Raw genomic sequence first — 14,898 nt, forward strand, 5'->3', positions numbered from 1 at the left:
CAGAGGGTGGGGGTGGGAAAAGACGTGATAACTTTGCTTTAAATCCTCTGGGGGAAAAAATGGAATAATAATCCTACCAAGAACTCAGGGCAGTGAAATAGGATCAACGTCACTGGAGAAACATGCCTGGGCTGTGGGCTGAATAGCAACTATGAGCCGCATGACAAAGCAGCGATTCAGCGTGGGATGGGAAATCTCTTCTGACAGTAATTATGTATATTGAAGGAACAGAACAGGATCACTAGGTGATGATTTCCCCTTCCCGTTGTAAAGGTCTGTGAGCCAAGCATCACCTGGCATGCAGGTCAGCGGAAGTCTTCTGAACAAATGGTGAGGCACCGCTTGTCACTTTCAGCAGGTGCCCAGAGCAGGGTGGGCAAGTCTGGCCCTGCTGCCTCTTTTTATAAGGACTGAAATCATTTTACATTTTTAAAGGGTTGAAAAAAATCCAAAGAATAAGAGTATTTCGTGACATATAAAAATAACAGGACATTTCAACGTCCACAAGTCAAGTTTTATCGGAACACTGCCAGGCTCACTCCTTTACATACCCTGCAAGGCTTGGTATGTGCTACAGGGGCAAGGGAGAGGAAATGTAACCTGTGGCCCCCAAAGCCTGAAATATTTACTATCTGGCTCTTCACAGAAAACGTTTGCCAATCCCTGGCCTAAAAGAACTGGCCTAGAAACAGTCAAATTCCTTCTGCTTGTACCACCCAAGTTCAAGGTTGATCGTTCTTGCCTGAGCGACTGGAATTCTTGCTAACTTGTCACCGGCTATCTATCACTATTGCTTCTGTGAATAAATTTCCTGTGTATCAGGCATACAGATCTTTTTCTAAACAAATTTGTTGAGGTATAATTTATAGACTATTAAACTCATCCATTTTAAGTGTACAATTCAATAACTTGTAATAAATTTAACACGTTGCGCAACCACCACCACCATCTAGTTTCAGGACACGTTTGCCACCCCACCTCAGCCCCAGGCGACCAAGGTGACTGCTTTTCATGTCTATAGAGTTGCCAGTGGCCATACTGCTCCTGACCAATCTTCTGCTTCACCCCTTGCCAGAGAACCCCTTTTCAGCATCAATCAGACTCAAAGCTGTACAGCTCAGAGTCAAAGCAGAAGTCCTGATCATGGCCGCAAGGTCCTTCATGACCTGGCCCCTGTTACTGCTCTAATTTTGTCTCTTACTCTTCTCTCTACTAGCTCCACCGGCCCGAGGCTGACCCCTCCAGAACCAGAAGGTAAACTGTTGGGAATGTTTCCACCTCTGATGTGGCGTCAGGATACAAGGACAATTGGACTTTCCTCAGGGGAGACACCTTACACGTCTTCAGCGTGGGGAAGCAACTGGGTCCCAGGTCAACCGGATGCCCAAAGCTCATTGTTGGAGGCTGACATTGTTAGGAACAATGACTGTTCCCAGGAGTAATTGGGATATGAGGCTGTGAATGGGCTTTGGCTCTATTCGTGCAGATGGAAAGGGATTTTCCCAGGGATATAATTTTTAGGCTCTTCGTCAGGCAGAGACTGGGGGAGGGTACGTTTTGTTGGGGGAGGGGTACATGGTTACAGAACTGATGTTCTCCTAACTGCCAAGTCAGCTTCAGGCCTTCGCGATGACAGATGTGACCTTGGAGCTGGATGATGACCTTGTATCAGAAGAGCAGTTATCTTTTCTGGTTCCTACAGGCTACAGGCACTGTTTTAACAATGCATTATGTCCATGGGCATCCTCACCAGCCTGCCCCGTGTTAGCCAACGTTGTCCTTTGACTTACAGAGTGAATAGTGGCAACTTGGATGGGTTGTTTACCTTTGTGCAGGTAGGGTTTTCAAGTGGGCTGGTGTATCAGACGATGATGCCCCACCCTGTATGCTCTCTGCCCACTGCTGAGTTCACCTGCAGTTGTAGCAGGCAGGCAGGTCCCAGCACACGGGCAGTTCCCCCTCCCACTGGCCATAGCTTTCTGCTCCTCTGCCTTAGGGCTTTGGCACCTCGGAGCTTGTTTAGTTGTAGCACAGGGAAACCTGACAGAGTAGAGCATTGCAAGCCCCAGGGGCAACCCTCAACCCAAGAAAAGCAGGAATCAGTGGATGAACGGTTGATTCCTGTCCCAACGCAGAACAATTCTGTGGTACATTTCCGTGGGTTCTTAGAGGGTTCCTGGTGTCATTGAGCCCAGTCACCCACAAGGATCAGCTCACTCTTTATTGGCTTTTCTCCCTCCTCATTCCACTCTCCTGCTCTCTCAGTTGTATTTCCTGGGATCATTTTCCAAATAAACTATCCGTACCCAACATCTTGTCTCTATTCTTCTGGAAACCGAATGAAGGCAGCTTGGCATGTGGGCACAGCATAGAGTCAAAGCCGTCAGTCATGGAACATCTGCTGTGTGCTAGACACTTTGCTAAGTTCTCTACACCAATCCAGATAATCACCTTTCAAGGTCGATATTATCCTCCCCACATTACAGATGATAAGTTAAGGCCCAAGAAAAGGCTAGGTAATTCTCGGCGTTTCCCCGTCCCACCTCCCTCTTTCTCCTGACAAAACATGCCTTCCTTCTATACTGATGAGAGAGAGAGGCAACTTGATGAGCTTTACTAATTTCTTTCCCGTGGACTCCCAGGCCCTCTGAGTCGGCCATTCTTTCTCCCTCTCCCCGGGTTTGGGATGTGAAGCTTCTCCAAAGGAAATAACATGAGGCTTGAGGGCAGGTGGCCCTGGAAGTTATTCTATTTATAACTTCCACGTAAGAGTTTCTGACATTGCGCAGGTCTTTTTATGTTTCTGGGTCTTGATTTCCTCATCTATAAAGTGGGAGTGATGATGCCTTATCACTGTAATGATTGGATAATGTTTTAATAACTGTACTTCCACCGCCCGTATAGTGACTGTTTCTAAGGAAATGTGCAATCAACATCGAGCTGTCTTCATGGCTATGAGCTATACTTTTGCATTTGGTTCTTTTCTTCCTCTGGGTCTGAAGGCCATCAATTATTTTTCTTTCTCGTGTCTGTATTCTCTCCCTCTCAACTGCTTCCTTTCTCACATCTTACAAATCTACTCAAGTCTCCTCTATCACCCCCTCCAGCAACCAATAACAAACTCTTTTTACTTGTCACTCCATGTCACCAACGAAACAAATAACATTCTGCCACATAATCACAGAAATGTCTATTTATTAATAAGTGGTACAGTATTTACTTTTTAAAGATAGAACATAAAAAAAATCAGGTAAGAATTATTTGCATAAGATATATGGAAATCAACCTATTAAAGTTCAAATAGTGGACAGAGCCAGAATATAAATTACACATACCGTTTAAAAATTACAGGAAATGATATTATAAAGAGCACTAAAAGGCCACTTGTGGAATAGTTGTGTTCCCGTGTAAGCCAGGACATGAAGAAAGCCTACATTTGTAGCATGGAGACAGATTCAAGGAGCAAGGCACCAGAATTCTATGCCATAAGAGGGGTTAAAGAAAATACAGTCCGAAATCAAATACAATGGATTCGTGTCATTGGAAATTTGCTCTTTAGAGGTTGGTGTTTTCCATCATCGTTACGTTAGAAAGAGAAAAAAGAAAAAGAAGAATAGCATATCCGATTGGAAGCAATGTAGAGAGCACTTTTCTCTTTTAAACAGGGAATGACTGACAAATCTGGTGAAGCTGGCCCATCGTTCTAAGCTGATTTTCAAGATGGACACTGCCTCACGTTTACAGCAGCAAATTTTCTGATTCTTGACAAAATGGCTGTCCCCAATCTTGGAACTTCGCCTTCCAGGAACTTAACCCTTCTCACAGGAACTTGGGGGGGTGGAGCTGCTCTTCCTGGCTCCGTTGAAAAAGTATTCAGAGGGGAAAGTAGGGCTCCATTACTAGATCAGGATGGTTTCCACTGGGAACCTTGATCTTTTACTATCAAGAGAAACACAAGTGTTCTGTATATTTGGCTTCCCAAAGAGTGTTTCTGAAGACTCACCTGTTTCTGCAGGATTTCAAAGACCTGAAACAAAGGTACAGTCTAAAGACAAAAGACCAGAGTCAGGAGGGACATTATTTGAACTTGTTCGGTTAAAACAATGACAGGACATCCTTGGGGGCCAAGAACAAGGGGCTCTTATGGGATTATCTGCAGCCACACTGAACTCCCAGAGCTAAGGGATCCCAGCATGAGCCAGATGAATAATGTATGTGGCATTATATTCTGCCACTGACAGCTGGATTGCGAAACCACTCAAATGAACAGGCAGGACTCACCAAATAGCTAACTGAAGAAGTCGGCGCAAAAATCACTCTTTTCTCTAGGGACCCAATGGGTCTGTGATTATTTTTCTATAAAGCTGACTGGGCAGAGGTGGGCAGGGCATGGTGGAGGACCACAGGGCACAATTTGAGGGCATTTCCATTGACCTGGGAAACTTGGGGGTGGGGGCAGAATGAGCTTTGGAGGTACATGTGCTTTGGTTATGATCCCCGCTCTACTTCTGATAATGAGTGACCTTTGCAAGACATTTTCCCTCTCTGCTTGTTTCCTCATCTGTAAGATGGAGACGATACACCTCCCTCGTGGAATTGTGATGAGGACTGCATCAAGTCAAGAGACAGAACTAATATGTCACATGCAGCTCATAAAGAGAGCTGAGGGTCAGTTTCTCCCCCCCTCCCCTGGCCTCCATCTTGTGGGCAGAGGCAGAGACTGGAACATTGAAAGAAACACTCTCCCAGTTTTCATTTCTCTTAGGCATCAAATTGTAGTTCATCTGACAGTCTAAGAGGAATTACAAATATATTCCTAGTCACTGGGCTAGGCTTTTCGCCAACATTCAGGTCATTCTGAAAGAGAGCCTATTTTGATTTATTTCCCCAAAACTTATTTTAAGAGCAGTGCTAACATGGGGGCTAAGAAGACTTAGGTGGAATGATAGTCTTTAAAATCAGTGGGTCAACTATTGCCATCCAAGAACTCGAGCACCTTTATATGTCTTAGGAGCTTCTGGTTCAGTCAGATTCAGGAGCACTGAACTTCCTGCTGCTGGGTTTAACAAGGGCTGTTGGGGAACCTGCTAGATTCTGGCAATTCTACCCCAAGAGTAACATAAGTAGAAACCCACTGTGGAAATCCACATTGGAGCCAACAGAGGCCTGTTTACTTCCTAAAATAATTTCCTAGTTACACAAACGTAAAATGTCTTCTGAGTAGGTAGAATCCTGTTTGCTTCTTTGTAGCTTTTGGTGAAGAACTTAGAGAGCTGGTTGTGACCTGGCCAAAATGGACATTCCCTGGGACAAAGCAGGAGGAATCAGGCTGTGCTCAGGCGAAACCCAGAGATTACAGCACAAAGGGATACCTTTAGTGGAACTGGCAACTTGGGGTCATATAGATCTCAACAGAAATCACATCCTATTTCCTAAAATCAAACCCATAAACTTTTTTTCAAAGAAAAGTTCTGCTAAATGGACTTATAGATGAGAGTACAATATGAAGCATGATTCTGGAGCTCAGTGAGTCCAAGTAATGGACTAAAGAGCTGAACCAGTCCAAGCTTGGCCGGACAAGGAGGAGACAAAAATAGAAGAGGTCAGAGGAGGGGAGGGGAAGGAAAGGGAAGAAGGAACGTTGTCATCTTTCAAATCATGGGGTCCCCACTCACATTCCAGAGAACAAGTCCCAACCAATGTGTCTAGTTTCACAGTTCTTGAGTGGCCAGGAAGTTTTCCTTCATCTCCTGGTCTCAACAACAATACTTTCTTCGCATTGGTTGACTTTTAGTTTTTGATCCTCAACATCTGGACCAGGAGTTAGCAGCCTTGGGTTCTCAACTCACTCTGCTAACCAATCACTCACTCCATCGTTGAATATGATTCTCGTCTCTTGAGCCTCTGCTTCCTGATCGAAAAAGAGAGGGGTTGATCTGGGCGAGTAAGGTATTAAGGTCTCTTCTTGCTCTGAGCATCTAGGAATCTACGAGTTTATGTCTCCCTGCATCTACGCTAATAAAGCAAAATCCTAGTCACAATTTGCCAACATGGATGCTGAAGTTGAGGCTGTTAAAAGGCCGGGAATAAATTCTCTAGGGAAGGTTTGGGCAAGCTTGAATCTTTCTTCTGGAAGTTCTCCATTCACTGTCAGGATGTTGTCTGACAGACGTCACGGCATGGTGGCTTTTCCTCGTTGGAACCCCTAGCTCCTTTGGATTTAATTATTCCTATTATTTGGCTTTGCCTCCCACAAAGGATCCTTTGAGAGAATGGTGCAATATCTGGTATTGTATGTCCAATGGAACTGCCACAGCGCAGCGCCTGGGGTCCAACATTCCTGCTTTTCCTCATTTTAATACAAAAGTAAGCATTCTAATTTGTAGAGATGTATTTACTTAAAAAGCAATTGTAAAAGCGCCTGATTTTGTTACATAATAATTGGGATTGTCTCTGCCACCCTTTTTCTGCAAAAAAATATTTTTCTAGTGTAAATTTAGGGTTCATAAGTAATACCAGAGTGCGACAATGGAGTCCACACATACTGTAAGAAAGGAGTATGTTTAATAGCCCCCAGTACGTGGCCATCACTGTACTAAGAACTATATATGTATTGATTGTCTCATTTAAAAATCAAAACAGGCCAGAAAAGTCAAGCACTTTTGAATGTTCTGAAACTCAAATTCAACCAGGTCACCTCTATGGCCATCTTCTCTCTTTGACATTTCCATTATTGGTTTCCAAAACCACTAACGCTATGCAGGTAGCCTGGTTCCTAACGTGTTCTAACCTAGGCATCGGCGAGGTGAGACCTGCTGCCTGTTTAGGGTACTCCTGACTTGGTTTTGAATAGTGTAGTACCAGTAACACAAGAAATATGGGTTGATTTGGATACAAAAAAAAGAAAAGAAAGAAATAAAGGACTTACAGTCTTTTTAAAAGTTCATCCTGAAATAAACAAGCCTTCAAGGACAAGTGAAGACCTGGGGGAAATTCCTAAGGTGCCTGGGGTTCAGAAAGCAAGGAAAGCCCTTGGGGTCCTAGGTGCCTTGGAAACATATGCATGGAAAACAAAAAGCAGCTCTGTAGCGTCTCCTGGGGAAAGCCTGGCGCGCTGGGCAGCACTGCACAGCCAACTTCTTAGAGCCCTGGACGGATTTCTTCTCTCGCCCCCGAAGAATTGGATCAGCAGATCCCCACAGGCAGACTCATGCCTTTCTCTTGAAATAATGCTGTGGCTTGGCCTGCACCATACGCTGCTCTTAGTCCACGTGATGAAAGGAAGTAGCTCAGCTCCTTGCCTGAACTCCAGCCTGCAGGAGTTCAGGGAGGAGAAGTCTGGTGTTTTCAAGAACCTTCCCAGAAACTCTAGAACTTCCTTCTTGGACAGCTTATCTGGAGCCGTAAAGTCCAAAGCATTGAACCCAAACTCAAGAGTCCCCATTCAACCCACTCAGTCTTCCCTGGGCTGACGGGGTTACCACTGTTTTGATGCAGAATTTTTGCTCTCACATTACTCCATGTTCAGTCTCTCGATGATGCCACGCTAAGAAGCACTGCTGTCTGTATAGTTGTCTTCAGGGATGAAATCAGATACTTGTCATTCCTCGGTAGACATAGTTTTGAAGGGACCTCTCATATTTGAGGCCACCGGATTCCTAGCTTTTTGAAAGCAGGAACTGTGGTTTTCTTAACTGAATTTTTAGTGCATCGTACAGTACCTGGTAGACAGCTTAATAAACTTGTAAATGAATAAACAAATGTTTTTATTACACTGTCATTAGAATGGAGTTGAATTATGAGAATAGTCTTGGCAAATTATGAGTAGATCCTGTTATATTAGAATTTTCTACAAGTAATTATTTCTTCAACTTACAGTGTCCAGGAACTGCCCTACATAAAACAGGCAAGTCATAATACATAATTGTTGATTAATTAGCTAATTTTGAACGGTAGTATACCTTGGGGTTTTCTAGATACGTTTTTATGAAAACTAGAGTTTCATAACATCAATGTCATGTCTAATCAGTCTAAGCTCTCAGTTCCCAGAAAAAAGTACAGTTAGTGAATAGAACTGTCTCAATTTGATGATTGTTTTTTCCTTTTCTCTTACAATTTTTTTTTTCTTAAACTTTTTGTGTTTGCTTGTGTGCTGGTATTTGATCATCAGAACTCACACTTGATCTCAAGTACTTTCTTCTCAGCCCAATAAGGATCACATTTCACCTAACATTTCAAAAGTAGATTTCTCAATCATTTTGATCCTGCTGAAACATGACCTCTCAAAATGTTCAGAGATCCTATTACGATGCACAGATACTGAATACGTATGAGGGGATCGTAGCTTCCCTTGGAAAATTATGCCTAGTTTTTATGACGGAATTGATTTTAAGGGATTCTGTCAAAACTGCAATTTCCTGGCCAAGCTTCCTGGTATCTCTGAAGGAGTATAATCTTGGGCCACATTATTAACCAATTCTGTTGGATGATTCCATTATGCTGTTCTTTTGTCTGACAAAAAGATCTTTGTAGAAGCATACATTGCTTCTCCCCGAAACTTATGTTTAATCCTAGACCTTGAATTTCTGTCTCATCGATGCTAACCATGTGGATGATACTGTCTATGGTCTGATTTTCTGGAATGTATGTTTTTATTTTTTGAATGTATTTTTTTTAAAGGGGGATATCAAAGCAAAATATTCCAGAAGACCATGTTTCTTTTTTCTTGGATGGAAAAGAATAGATTTTAAGTTTTATCACTTATTCATTCATGAAAAATGGATTTTGTCTTTGTACGGATGATGACAACTTACCACACATTGGAGACACGGTGGCAATGAACACAAACACAGTCCCTGCCATCGTGGCTTATGATCCAGCAGGGAAACGAGCCCGCCCTCCTATGGTTTGGGAAAGAACACAAGCTCCAACCCTTTGGAGGTTATTAAAAGAACCTAAGGCAGCCCTCTAACTTTGGATCTGTGGTGACTAATTTTAACCTGAGGATGAAAGGCTCACTGTTCAGCTGAGAACTACACTGAGTTCTGGGCAAATACCTCTATTAAGATGCTGAGACCAGCAGGTTCTGTAAGAATTTTAACAAGTTAAAAAAATAATCGATGCATATGCAGAGAGTTTGAGTCATTCTTCTTCTTTTTTGTTTCAAATAATCCATATACATATAACAGAACAGAGTAAGATGTCAGATGGTGGGTGGCTTAATCATTTCTGGTGAAAGATTCCAGGAATGTCAGAATTAAGAACCAATCCCTAAACAAGGGGCATAGGGATGCTTAGGTCATGAACTCCAGCGGCACTTTCTGGGACATTGAAGGACCAACTGATCCATGTCTTTTGCTCTTCACTGCTGGAAGGTCAAACGGCCAACCATAGGGGAGGGGGCTTTATGTCTGATGTGTGTGACCATTCTTGTGGATTTCCCTCCTCAGACTTGAAGGTCAACACCCATCCATTTGTGACACTCTCCACCTAAAACTCCCTTTCTACCTCTTGCAGTGCCTGCCCTTGGCCAGGGACTTCAGACTTTGGTTGTAAATTCCTAAAGGCAGGGACCAACCATTCATTATCACTGTACTCTAAGCCTTTTGCACGGTACGTGTTGACATGCAGGTTGAAAGGAACCAAACTCTGAGGAAGTAGTTCCACTCTCCAATATAGTTAAATGCAAGACCACTGCATTAGGTAACGATGAAACCATCAACCAGATGTCTGCCACAGATATGATGGCTCTTGACAAGACTGTGAGAGAGAACTTGTAAGTAGACATTCGTTTAGGTCATTTCGATCACCTTGATGGTTACCATGGCGACCATTCACAACCAGAGCTCAGATGTGTAAAAAGGTGTGACAATAACACTGTGGAATAGTCACTTAGCTAATTCAACCCAAACCTAACAGAAACTTTTAACACCAAAATGTTTCAGAGAGTAGCGGTTTCCCATATGAGATCACAGCTTATTAAGCTTGTCCTTAATATATAATACTTAGACAGTTGGGCAGTGTTCTCCAGGCTGTGTGCTTACACTTCATCTAGTCTTATTGGTTACGGGTGGTTTAAAAACTCTGAAGGAGTGAAAATGGATGGTTCTGGAAATTTTGCCCATTTGCATATGAATACACGTTGTAGCTTACTTGTATTATTATTATTATTTTTTCCTAGATCCAAAACGCAATACATCAGTAAGCATAGTTTGCAATGAAAGCAGACATCCTTCTCCTGCTGGATAAACTGTGTGGTAAGTGCTTTCCACACGAAACAGAGTACCGCTATCTTGGCACACTTCCTGGGTCCCATCGTGTAAAGGGCAGAGTAGTGTGCTCAGGGGAGACCAGCTAAGGAAGCAAGTCAGCTGACTGGGCTTTGAGTCCCAGCTCTCCAGGAGACAACGGAAGGACCCCGGCCGGACATGTCTCTTTACTTGAGCCAAAGGTTTCTCATTTTTACAAAGAACGATGTAGACCAGATCGTTGCTGTGCCCTCTTGACTTTAATTTCTATTTGAGATGGGTATTTTGTACAAGTATCAGGGGGAGGAATGGCAGTTGGAACTGCATTTTGAAGGCACTGCCCTTAGCTGCTGCCCCAGTGGGACACCTTACTTCTGATAAACGTCACAGTCTTTGGCTACATCAATTGGGAACTACTTTAACTTGTGTGAGAGTGTGTGTGTGTGTTTTCTCCCCACCAATTCATAACTCATCCAAAATGCTACCCTTGGGACTACCACCATTTTTTCCAGATGAGGAAACTGAGGCGTGCTACTAGACAATGGCAGACTAAGGGGGGTGGGTCCCTTTAAGAGCTTTTAGAAGGTTTTGCCAGTTTTTCTAATTAATAATTTTTAAAATTCTTGGTTTTGGCGATGTGATGACCCTCTCATTCCTTTCCTGACATTTTAGCTCAGAAGGCCACCTCAGAGGTACGCAATGCGTTTTTGTGGGGAAAATTATTTGCTTGCTTTAGAAAACAGTTAATCCATCAGTGGAGTGTTTTACATAAAGGAGCGGTGATCTGAGAAATAAACTACTTTCCCTGCTTACCGAACCAAAACCCAAAGCGACCGACCAAACAGACACAGAGCACAACTCATCAATAATTTCTCCCTGTCCTGGTCCAACCGTGATTAAAAGTAAGAAGAGCAGGTAAATGTGTATCCTAGAGGCGATTAGCAGTACCATTTATATAGTGTCAAGTCATGCAAACCATGCTGAAAAGGAAGCGGCTTCGTTGTGGTGACATGGGGAACACAAGGCCATGACAAGCCCCTGCCTGGGTGTGGGTCCACTGCACACATGCATGCGTCGGGTGCAGCCACTGGTGATCTCACCGCTAAGTGTCGGGCGTGAGAGCAAGTGAGCTATACAAAGTCTGTCTACAGTACAAGGAGGGTCAGCCCGTGGCCCCTTTCACATGGGCTTGGTGGAAGGGGTCCATATGGAATCAGAAATCCCGTCCCCTGTGGATGACAGAGGCATGGAGCCACTGGGGGTGAAGGGGTCTGTGTCTGTGTCTGTCTCACCCTCGGCGAGATACCGTTTCTCCCTCATCCAGCTGGAGCCCCCGTTGGGGCCAAACACGTCGTCTCTGTCCTGGGAGATGCTGAAGCCACTCGGAGACCGTTCCAGCTCCTCGTGGTTGACGGACATGAGGGACAGGGGTGTGTCGCTGTCCCTTGTGATGCTTCGTCTCTGCCGGGGGGAGGTCCAGTCTGAGCAGGGCCCGTGCAGTTCCACCTGGGACTGGTAGCTCACTTGGGAGTCGAGAAGAGTCAAGATAGGCAGGACCGTGGGCCTTTCCATATATGGTGCTGTCGTGGACAAAACGGTCGCTTGAACCTTTCCAGAACTGGGTCCCCCTCGGGGCGGGTTTGCTGGGTCATGGGCGAAGAACCCATAGGGGCCCACTTTGTCCACGGGCACCTGGTGGCAGCTGTAGGGGGCGTTGGGGGCTCCTGTCTCAGAATAGTTGCAAACGATGGTTTGCAAGTTCTCTTTCTCATCTGCCTCGGCTGGGGAGGGGGTCCCCTTGGGCGGGAAGTACTCCGTGACGTGCACCCGCATTCGTTCCATGTGCTGCGTGTGCATGTCCACGAGGAAGTCCAGTTTCTTCCCCATGTCATGGACCTGGAAAACACAAGGAAGCGGGAATCACTGCTTTCTCTGGGGGTGGTGTAGTTGTTGGCAGCGTTTACTTCTCAGAAGGGAAGAGGGCTCTGACATGTCCTCGTAACGACCACAGCTAATGATCTTGTGCCTCCTAATTTCGAGCCCTGTGCGTGTATTAGTGCGAATCTAGAAACAACTTAGGCTACCTGAGCCCAGGCTGGAAGCAGAGAGACAGTCCGAGGAGAAGTGCTAGTGGCCTTCCTTGTTCTGGAGGATGAAGTGGCCTCGTTGCTGGCTGTGGGTTAAGGAATGGAAGTTCTTGATTTGCATGTGTCCCCTTAGACAGAAGCATGTGGACTGTTAGTGTCCGTTTCTCCTATGTGGTGATGGGAGCCCCAAAGATGCAGGGCAGTGGTTAGCAAGAATCGAGCTTCTCAGAACGGGACACCCTACCTAGCAGCCTTGGAGGCAGTGGGAGTTCCACTGAGTTGGGCTGCAATGTAGTCCTACAGATTAAACTGGGAACTTACTTAGTACTTGTGAGTGTATATACACAAGTGTGCGGGTATACACGTGTGTGATGTTCTCTCCCTGACAAGTCATACTTACCAGGAAGTACCGTGGGCAGGTGTATCAACCGCTTTTCCAGACACAAAGCATAGAACTAGGTAATGGCTGAGATGGTACCCAAGCATCAATGGTAACTAATACTTACATAGCAGTTAGTAAGTGTCTGACTCTGTTTTATGCACTTTAAAGATATAACTCATTTAATTTTCACAACGACCCTACGAGGTGAACACCGTTATTCTCTACTCTGTAGGTGAGGAAACAGAAGCACCAAGAGATGCAGTAACTTGTCAAAAGTCCCAGAGCTGGTAAATGGAACAGCTGATTTAAAAAAAAAAATACGTAAATTAAAATTTAAAAATGAAAAACGATATTCTTGATATGCCAAAACAGAATAATCATTCAAATTTTCTCTCGCTTCTCCTGCATAGATCCAATTTTGGGCTATGAATAAAACACAAGGATGGATAGCGATCCTAAAGGAAACTGGCAGTGCCATTTATCTAGTGTGATGTTAGGCAAACTAGGCTAAAGGGTAAGTTTCTTTACCACGGAAACGAGAGGCGAGCGACCATTCGCCTGAAGGCCTCTTCACACAGGCCACACGCTGACCTGGACTTGGACGGAAGGAGGGCTAAGGACACAGGAAATGGCGGGAAGGGAACTAACATTTCTTAAGCACGTGAAAATAGTAGCTACCATCTTCCCAGTGCTTCCTGTGTGCCAGCTACTCTGCCAGGTCATTTACATGGATCAACTCATTTGATTGGCACAGCTCCCTTAGGAGGTACTAAAATCTCCCATTTTACAGACAAGGACACTGAGGCGAGGACGAGGCATTAACCTGCATGCAATCCCCCTGCCAGGAAGTGCTAAATCAGGGATCCAATTTCTACCTCCTTTCTGGAATGGCAGACACTCCATATGTCCCTATGGAAAGAAAACATGACATTTGAAAACAAATTCGATATACTTGTTTGTGGGTGAGGGCAAGGAAAGACCTACCTGTCTTTCGACTTTCACAAACTTTCCCATCATGCTTTGGTCTTCAGTTTCTGAGGTGGATGCTCTGGCAACAAATGGTTCATTCCTAGGACAGAGCCAACAGTGCCGTAAGACCGTTGTTATCTATTTCCGCTTTGCCAAGTCACTGCAGCTCAGCGGGCCACGGTCCCAGGAGCCATCACGCTCACACACGGTCTTCAGTCTCAGACGACTGGTTGAGCGTGCATTGGGGGGTGCGTGGGTGGGGAAGAGGCTGCCTCATCTCTGAAACGCTATACAGGGGGTATCAGTAGTTCATCTGTTCCATTTTGTTAATAGTGGAACACGGATGCTGAATCTAGAACATGATACGAGACGTACGGCTGGTGAGAATGGGATGGAGATGCCTGCTGGCCTTGGCCCTGCAGCTATCCTCACAGGTGACGTCTGCCTAAATTCCCGTTAGTTGCAGTACTGTCACAGTCTGTGCAGAAAGGCACTTTCAGGGGAGCCCAGCTAATACTGCAAACCACGAAGGTCCACCACTTCCTAGGTACTTGATGTTCTGTGCTAAGTCCTCCTGGCTCCTGCTAAGTCCCACGGTCTGTCTTTGGGTGAGCTGTCTTGAATCAAAGCAGATGGCCAAAAACACTGGTGGCCCATGTGTTCAGTCCGGCCCAGCAGTGTTTTCCTTATCCTGCACAGGGTTTTAAAAACAATGACACCATCTCAAAAATGGGGATTTCACCTAAAAGCTGGATCTTCAGCTTTTCTTGAAAAATTAGACTGTCTGGAAACACGATCTTCATTCCTAAAATCAGCTACAGCAGAAGAGACCTCCTTTGGATGGGGCACGTGCCTTCCAGGTCCCCAGAGACCACCATTCCCTATCCCAAATCCAGGACCGATGCTGAAGATTGATTATATGCCTTTATCATCTTGCTTCTACCCTTGTTTTCTTTGCAATAAGGAACCTTATTGTTAGAAGGTGCATAGTATTTCTCGTGCCTGACTTCCTTTACTCATTTACACAGTCGGCCTTGAAGGCATTTGGGAATAAAGAAGCATCAATTCAGGCAGTGCACTTGCTAAAGGCTGCTCCTCGTTCATCAGGACCTATAAAAGGAACATTTCCCAACATTTTGGGGGGCAGAGGGAAGGTCGAGCGGAGCTGCTCCGCTGAGGGACAGAGCTCTACCTGTTACCATGTTTGGGGGCC

The 14,898-nt window shown here is 44.9% G+C and overlaps 1 protein-coding gene across 3 annotated transcripts in view; it reads right to left on the reverse strand.

Moving 5' to 3' along the window:
* Positions 1-11,171: 11,171 nt before the first annotated feature.
* Positions 11,172-14,898, reverse strand: part of KCNQ3 (potassium voltage-gated channel subfamily Q member 3) — a 225,297-nt gene continuing 221,570 nt past the window's right edge. Inside the window, exons 14-16 of one of the 3 annotated variants that reach the window (XM_033126087.1) lie at positions 13,701-13,785; positions 12,332-12,462; positions 11,641-12,143 (exon numbers count right to left, since the gene is read on the reverse strand). In XM_033126087.1, coding sequence (XP_032981978.1) covers positions 11,789-12,143; positions 12,332-12,462; positions 13,701-13,785 — 571 coding nt within the window. In that variant the 3' untranslated portion in view covers positions 11,641-11,788. Of the gene's footprint in view, positions 12,144-12,331; positions 12,463-13,700; positions 13,786-14,898 lie in introns of all 3 variants that reach the window. The other 2 variants (XM_033126088.1, XM_033126086.1) reach the window with 2 other exon arrangements.

Source organism: Rhinolophus ferrumequinum, chromosome 14 (genome assembly GCF_004115265.2).
Source record: "Rhinolophus ferrumequinum isolate MPI-CBG mRhiFer1 chromosome 14, mRhiFer1_v1.p, whole genome shotgun sequence".
NCBI classification, from domain to species: domain Eukaryota; kingdom Metazoa; phylum Chordata; class Mammalia; order Chiroptera; family Rhinolophidae; genus Rhinolophus; species Rhinolophus ferrumequinum.